Raw genomic sequence first — 8,237 nt, forward strand, 5'->3', positions numbered from 1 at the left:
AGCCCCATTACCTTGCCCACCCCCATTGGGTTGTCCCCTCACTTCACTCCTCCATAGTCACAGGTAGGAAAGTGGTCATTGTAGGGTTAACTGGGCTACCTAGTGAATTATGGGATGGAGCCATGCATCACACCCACCCACCCACTTCCTTTTTAGTCAGTGGGAATCCTCCCCCCACCCCCAGTTATGATTCAGTTAAATAAAGCAGCAGGTTACCAGCCTGCAGTCCTGTGATTGTGAGTAAACTTATTTTGTTGCATTGAACGGTCCCTTTACAAAACATGACCCTTCTGTTTGTATTTCCTTGTATAAGCTGGGCCTGACCGGTACATGTTGTTCTCCTGTTACACTGCAATAAAACACCTGTGGCTGGCCCATCTCAGCTGACTCGGGCTCACGGGCCCAGGCTGTGGGGCTATAAAACTGCAGTATAGACAAGCAGGTGGAACCCAGACTCTGGGACCCTCCTTTGTGGGCCAGCATGTGTGTTTTATTCCTGTCCTCTGCTCCCACAGTGCAGGATGGCAGGATCCACTGGGGATGGAGAAAGTGCTACTTTGCCATCCTGAGGGAGGGGGTGGGGTGACGGGGAAGGACAGGTGATTGGGAGTTTAGCAGCTGAGACGGGAGAGGAGAGTTGCTCCCATGTCCACCTTTCACGTACCTAACCCCAGTACAGACATGTCGGGATCTCTTTCTCGCGGTGATGCCGGCTCTGAGTGCTATACCCCGATTATGCACCCCTATGCTCACCCCTTGGCAGCACCAGTGATTCACGTAACCGGCGAACTCTTGTTTCTGTTCTGCTCCTCGCGTCCCAGCTGGAGATCCGCTCCGAGAAGTACGGTGCAGTGACCATTAAAGCTCTTTACCGCCCCTCGGAACAAAAGCTCCGCGTTGAAGTGCTCAACGCTGTCAACCTCATCCCGCTGGACTCGAACGGTGAGAGCCCGTGGGCCGCGGAAACAGTCCGCACCAAGGTGCCGCTTGTGTCCTGCGCAGCATCAGAGCTGGTGCATGCAGCCGGTGGCTCCAGGGTATGGGAGAGCACTGTCTGCGCAATGACGAAAGCATTGGCACATGGCCTAGAGGGGTCCCTTTGCGGTCAGCTGTGCACAGCGCTGAGTTGTGAGCCCGATACCCCAGGGAAGTTAGTCTGGTCATGACCCGTGAAATCCCCTGTTATCTGCAACATATGCCCGGAGCTCAGCACAGAGCCCAGCAGATTAAGCAGGGGGTCTGGCTCACTTCATAGAACCGATCCCTGTTTGTCTCCACTCTAGGTAACGTGTGGGGTGCACACACAGCAGGGGGGGTGGCATCAGACTAGCATACTCCAGAGCCACGTGCACACATCCCCTCTTACCTGGCCTGGATAATCTGGGGTGATCTCTAGGGAACAGACTGTAATTCATGCAGCCGTCCAGGAGAGGTCACTGCTACCTCACCTGACCGCAGTGGCAGCCCCGTTAGCTGATAATCCCACATAGCCAGGTTTAGCCCATTGATTGGAAGAATCCAGAAGCCGTGGGGACATGTGCCCCCAGCGGGGTTTGTGGAGGGGAAACTGACCTTCAAACCAGAAACTCTTGTGCTGCAGAAGCCCCAGAGAACCAATCCCGCACTCTGCCCCCTTGTTGTAGCCCCCGAGCGCCCTTGGAGGTTAGATCCATGGTGTGGGAGGGAGGGAGGGCACAAAGCTGCTATTGCGTGGCTTTGCCACGCCAGTGCAGAAGAAACAATCCCAGCAGCGCGCACAGCACTGCTCCTTGGGAGCGAGGGGATCCCCTGGCAGCCTTGTGCTCTCTCTTAGTCTCTCCTCCGCCCCCCCCTAGGCTCCAGCGACCCCTTTGTCCAGCTGACCCTGGAGCCGCGACACGAGTTCCCCGAGGTGGTGGCGCGCAATACCCAGTGCTGGAAGAACGAGCTCCACCCGTTGTTCGACGAGGCCTTTGAATTGTATGTATGAGCAGCCATCCTGGCTGCGTCCCATCGCCTGCTCCCCAGTGGCCAGACCTTCCCTTCCCAACAGGGTCTGCTTGCTTCTCTGCTCACCGGGGGGGCAGATCCTGCACTGGGGCCTTCTGGGAAGAGAGCCGCATGCGCTCCAGATGTGCTTAGTGCAGTCACAGTTCAGGAGGGCTAAAACTCAGGCTTGTGTGTGCAAAGCCCCACTGGGTAGGGCAAGCCCAGCCTGGCCTGGAGCAGAGCGCTGGGCCTTCCCTGGCAGCTGAAATGAAACATACACACAGTGCTTTTCTGTCTCTTGGTGGGGCCAGGCCAACATCTGCTAATGTGGAATGCTGGGGCTGCCTGCCTGAGCGGCTCCACGCCCTTGGCTGCCTGCTGAGAAGGGGTCGGGGAGACAGGGGGCACTAAACCAAATCAGCACGAAAATTAGAGGGGTGAGGTTCGGGAGGGCACATTGAACCAAATGGGAAATATCCAGTGCTGTGAGTACTGGAGCAGAGCCGATACTGAGCATGGGGTTCATTTGTTCTCTCCTGATTACCGGCCAGCCCCTGCTTATTCACAGGTGGGTTTATAAAGCACAGGACCCCCCGGGTTCTCCAGCCATAGGCAAGTCTCTCACGCTGAAGCTGTGACCGGGCAGCAAGGCCCTACCTGCTCGCTATAACTACTCCAATTGGAAGCCCTTGGGGGCAGGGATGTCTGGGTTTGTAGCACACCGAACGCACGGGTCCTCTGGCACTATAAATAATTCCTGTTTGGCTTCCTATGCCCTGATGCTAAGGGCAATCAAGTTTGGCCCCTTCACTGCCAGCTGGATTTTGCTTCAGTAGCCCCAGGGCACCGTAGTATCTGGGCTCCACAGGGTCTGAGCCCCTTGCTTGGACCTGGCTGAGTCTCTGCCTGTTGCTCCTGGCGGGTGGGCTGCCCTGTGCCTGAGAAGGCCTGTGCCTGTCTCTCTTCTCTGCAGTCTGGTCCCTCCCGAGAAATGCCAGCAGGCCGGCGCCTGCCTGCTGCTCACAGTGTTCGACTACGACAAGGTGGGAGCCAACGACCTGGAAGGAGAAGCCTTTTTCCCCCTCTGCAATGTGCCAGGACTGACTGGAGACGAGGAAGCGGCTGACCCAGCCCGGGTGTCCCAGACCCGGTTACCGCTGATGCACCCCAAACCCACTGGTAGCCTTGTCTTTGTCTCCAGATGCTCCCCTGCCCTCCCCTCCCTGGTGCTGCTTCCCTCGCTGTGCCATATTGGGCCAGTGACTTAACCTCTCTGCGCTTGGCGTCCCCAGCTGTGCCACCAGACAATCCAGTCGCGAGCCCTTCTCCTGTGGCAGGGTGCTCACCTCGGATCTATGCTAGTGCCCTGTTATACTGAGCCTTGGGGCATGGACCCAGCTCTGTGCTGGCCTGTGGTGAGGGACTTAGACATGTCTCTGCTTTCTGATAGTGGGGGCCCATTGCAGATGGGGCATGCAGGGGCCCACCCCTGAGCACACCATAGTCTGTGCTCTAGTGTCACTTTAGGGCAGCTGTAGCTCTCGGCTCGGCCCCGAACTCTGCTACAGCTGAAGCTGTAGCCCCCTCAGCCATGTGCTTTGCTGTCGCTTGGAATCAGCCGTGGGGGCTGAATGTGGGTTTCTTAGGATGGATGCTTCCCTGGAAAGGGGAAGAAAAAGGGCTGGAAGGGGGAAGAAGTCTCTCTGCTCCCCTTCTTTCTAACCCCTGCCTCTCTCGCCTCACCGCAGGGGACCCACTCCTGAAGCTGCTGGAGTCCAGAAAAGGGGACAAGGAGGCACAGGCCTTTGTGAAGCTGCGCAAGCAGCGGGCGAAGCAGTCCAAGCAGAGTGCGTGATGACAGCCGGGCAGGAACCGGGCCAGAGGGGAGCAGGCCTCAGCCCCAGTAGCAGGGTCCAAACCACCACGCCAGTTGCAAATAACTCCATCCAATCCCAGCCCCCTTGGCAGCAAAGAGGCTCCCGTCGAGGAGGATCCTGGGGGGTGAAGCTAGGCTGCGGCAGTCTCTGGTCCCAGCTGTTTGTGGAATTGACCTGGCTTCAGGCCGAGGATGGGGGGAGCCCTGTGCTGCTTCCCATCACAACCCAGCATCAGCAACCTTGGCTAGTCGGCAGCAGCTTGTCAGGTGCCAGCAGGGTGTGCGATGTGCCCCGGCTGCGTTCCCCGCAGGCCATGCTGTACTCTGCTCTCCAGGTGGTGCAGGAGGGGAAAATGGGGAGAGGCCAAAAAAAAGCTGCAACCAAAGCCATTGGGGAGCTGCTGTCTAAGCCGCACGGAGCGTGCAAGACTTCACTAGTGCTGGAGGGAGCAGAGCTGAAAGGATGGGAAGGGGAGAGCTGCTGTCAAGGGTAAGTGCAGGACTGTGTCCTCTTGCAGCTCCTGCAGCAGCCACAGTGGGGAAATCACTAGCGCTCCCGCTGCAGAACAGCGCCCCCTTGAATTCATCAAACCCAGACCCTGGCTCTGGGCAAGGGCTGGGCCCTCGGCTTGGGGCCAGGGACTGGGAGGTCTGTGGTCTGCTCAGCTGCTGCAGGCAGGTGCAGAGCCGGCGCCCTTTGCCTTAAAGGGACCGTGCCCAGGCCTACTTCTCTCCCATGTTTTAGTTACTGTTACAAATAACTAAACTTCTCATAGTGGAAATACTGGGCGAAGGGGGAAAGTGTTCATCTCGTTGGATAGCTTCCCCTCTCTGCTACAAGGAAAAGTAGGTACCACACTGAGCTTTTAAATCGCTGGCCCTGGGGCAGCTGCTGCTTTTGTCCCTTCTGCAGCGCTTTACGCAGGGTCCTTTGCCGCAGCAACACTTTAACGTCGGCTGCGTATGGACCAGTACTGGTGGTCACTTTTTACCGGTACACCATACCGGCCCGTACCAGCCCACTTTCACCCCTACCTTCACCCGGTGATGGCAGGCGACTGGGTCAACGCCAGAGCGACCGAGAGGTGGAGGAGTCGTCGTAATGGCCCAGATTCACGAAGCCTCTGCTCCCCTTTCGTCCCGGGAGGCTCGCACTACCTGGCAGGGTGTGGTGCTACACGTGCTCACTGTTGTCACTTCAGACATGGCCCACGCGTAAGTCCCTGCATCAGCGTGGCTTTGGGCTGCTCCATTCTGTACTCACTAGGGAAGTGGGGCACTCCAGCTAAGCCTACTTTAAGGTTCTCACAAATAAGCTATTCTTATTTAAAACAAAGCTACAGCCCTTTAACAGCTAACCCCCCGCTGTACAGTAATTGATGCAAGGACTGTAAGGGAATAAGTTTGTGATTGCAGGTCAATGGTTCAACAAAAGTAAAAGCAATAAAGAGGAAACAGCCTCCAGTTAACCTGTGGAACTCTCTGCTGCTGGGGGGACAAAATTATATACACAAGTATGTGATGCATAAGCAGAGCAGGGATGGGTGCTAAAATGACTAGCCAGGTCAAGGGTGGGAGAAACGGAGAATTGCCATTCCCTGGGCTAGGCTCACATTTTGATGTTTCCTTTTGTCCCGAATCAAAGTGCTCACAACAGTTCTGACAAATTCTATTTAGGAACTATCAACCCAACCATCCAGAAACTTATCTCAGCACCCCACCCCTATGGACCTGTTTTATTTCTATATGGTTCAAGCACTTCATTGTCGTGGTGTAATTTTGACTTTTACATTTATTTAAAACAAACTCTAACCTAGTTCAGAACAGACGAGTCAAAATGCTCCCACAGGGTTTTGTTAACTTTTCCACAAACATTGACTAGCCTGCTGGGTTCCTGCCAAACGGTTCCATTGTGTGCCACGGGCATGTTTGGCGGGAGGCACATTTTCAAGCAGCACCAGTGATCGGGGGCGGGGCCCAGGCGGTTCTTTCCCCCACAGCTGCCACACCGCAGCGAGGCCTGTTTGGTTACAGGCCTGAGAGACCTAAGCCCAAACTCATCCAACACCCCACTGGCTTCGGAGATGGAGGCTGCCACTGCCCTGCGCTCGCTTCCAGAGGCTGGGGGACAGGAGCTGCAGCACAGAGCCAGTGATCTGCCTTCCCTGCTCCAGGCAGCCATGAGCACACCCTGCAAGTCCTGAGGCTGAGCAGCTCGTGTCTTGGGTTGGGGGGGCCGCGTGGCTGTGATGAGGAGGTGGGAGCTGTAATAGCAGCTCCCTGAGCCTGACCCTACGCAGGGTAGGCTATTGCTGTTCCACCAGTGTGCCCCCTGCCCCACTTGTGCCAGTCCCGCTCTGCCCCCTGCAGGCAGCTCTGTACTGGGCGGGGGAGCCCACACTCTGGGCAGCAGATCTGAGTCCTTAACCCACTACTGTAGGTCAGGCGAAACGCAGCGGCAGCCAACTCCTTGCACCTACACCACCACGGCGCGATGCCCCAGGCCTCGGTCAGGGTCAGCCTGCCACAAACGCAGGGCTTGAGGTGCCTCCCACCTGCATCAGTGCAACTATTGTCCCAGTGGGGGCAAGGGCAGAATCAGGCTTCCTGTGATGTCGAAGTGCTGCATGGAACAGCTAGAACCCATATGGCGGGGGGGGGGGGCATGCTAAAATACACAGCTTGGGATGGGGGGTCGGCAGCAGCAAATTCCCTGTACACGCCTCTCAGCACCTGCCTCTCCCCCAATCCTGGGCAGAAGTCTATGAGCCTATGGCATCAGGGCCTATGTAGGTGCCCTGAAATACAGGTACAGCCCAGCAGTGGGAGCAGATTTCTTAGGCCTCTGCTCTGGTGCAGACTTGTTGTTTCTAGGGTACCAGACACCCCCAGTTTGGCCTGCTGCCCCCCCCCATGCTCCCCCATGAACCCTGGGGTTTAACCAGCCAGTGCTGTCACAAAAGCTGAAAATCACAGAGCAGCGGCGCTGGTTTCAAACCACTTTCCTTGCTCCTGCCAGGAATCTGCTCCCTGTCAGTAAAGTGCCAGGTGGGGTAGGGGGGTGTCAGCCCCAGCTGCCAATGCAGCGCCTGGGGGGAGGAGCCAACACGGGGCACTGCTTGAGGCCCCTGGGCAGAGCCCTGCCTGTCTCTGGCAGGTGGTGCAGCACAAAGCACTGAGTGGTGCTCAGCCTACCCCGGAGCTGGCTGACGGGCACAAGCTCAGCCCTGTAATTAGCCTCCTGTGGTGGCGCTCCTGGGCAGGGCTGCCAGGGGGCCGGTTTTTGACCAGCCTGTCCGGTACAGAAGGGACGTCCGGGTACCTGCAGTAACGGGCCTCTGCCACCGGGGGGGGGGGGGGCTACCGGCTGCTCCCCCCCCCCCCCCCCCCCCGCACCCCCCACTTACTGGGGCGCGGGGAGAAGAGGGAGGCGGGCACTGTAACTTGTGTGATTGCCCCCCCCCCCTCCCCAACTGTGCCCTGATTTCCCCAGCCCGTCACTCGGGGGACACACACACACACCCTCGCTCCAGGGACGGGCACCCACTTCCCCGCTGTGCCCCGATTACCCCACCCCCGACCCTCGCTCCAGGGCTGGGCCCGTCCCTCCCCACCCCGCTGTACCCCGAGTTCTCCAGTCCGGCCCCTCGCGCCCCACCCCATCCCCTGCTGTGCCCCAATTTCCCTCACCCCGCCCGGCCCCTCGCTCCAGGGTCCGTCCCTCCCCACCCCGCTGCACCCCGAGTCCCCGGCCCCGCGCTCTGGGGAACTCCCCCCCCCCCNNCCCCTTCCAGGGCCTGACCCTACCCGCCCTCCCTGTGCCCCACTCCGCTGTGCCCCGCCTTTCCCACCCCAGCCCCTCACTCCGGGGACTGCCCCCCTCCCCCCCGCTGTGTCCCAATTGGGCAGCCGCTGCATCAGCGCCTTCCAGGCTGGCTCTGCAGGTGAGTCCCGGGGGCTGGTGGAGACCCGGCCGGAGTGGGGAGGGGTGGGGGGTGGAGACAGGACGGGATAGGTGGGGCGGGGGACTCAAATGACGAAATGGGGGCGGGGCTGGGGGTGTTTGGTTGTCAGGGATTCAAGTTGGCACCCCTACTTTTGGGCGTGTCCTGTCCTACAAGCGGCCCTTGCCGCTTGGGGATTCCCTCCCTCGCTGCTTTGGGCGCTGCGGCTTGTGTTGTGGCGGAGGGGAGGCCGCGCCAGTGGCTGCCTGTAGGAGAAGCGCCCGGAGGCATCCATTCAGCAGGCCACTATAGCCCAAGTCACAAGCTGTGTCTTTGCTGCTGCTCAGGACCCAAGGGCCGCTGATGGCACACGCTGTGCAGTCGCCTTTGCTCCAGCCAAGGCATTCGGCTCCATGCAGGGATGAGCCCCACAGGGCAACACACCGTTC

The 8,237-nt window shown here is 58.9% G+C and overlaps 1 protein-coding gene across 3 annotated transcripts in view; it reads left to right on the forward strand.

Annotated features, from left to right (window-relative positions):
- Window positions 1-5,313, forward strand: part of UNC13D (unc-13 homolog D) — a 49,159-nt gene extending 43,846 nt beyond the window's left edge. For all 3 annotated transcript variants that reach the window (XM_034789585.1, XM_034789586.1, XM_034789584.1), the window contains 4 exons: window positions 822-942; window positions 1,836-1,959; window positions 2,942-3,147; window positions 3,717-5,313. In XM_034789585.1, the coding sequence (XP_034645476.1) occupies window positions 822-942; window positions 1,836-1,959; window positions 2,942-3,147; window positions 3,717-3,823 (558 nt within the window). In that variant the 3' untranslated portion in view covers window positions 3,824-5,313. The remainder of the gene's footprint in view (window positions 1-821; window positions 943-1,835; window positions 1,960-2,941; window positions 3,148-3,716) is intronic.
- The last annotated feature ends 2,924 nt before the right edge of the window (window positions 5,314-8,237 follow it).

This window comes from Trachemys scripta, chromosome 14 (genome assembly GCF_013100865.1).
Source record: "Trachemys scripta elegans isolate TJP31775 chromosome 14, CAS_Tse_1.0, whole genome shotgun sequence".
Classification (NCBI taxonomy): domain Eukaryota; kingdom Metazoa; phylum Chordata; order Testudines; family Emydidae; genus Trachemys; species Trachemys scripta.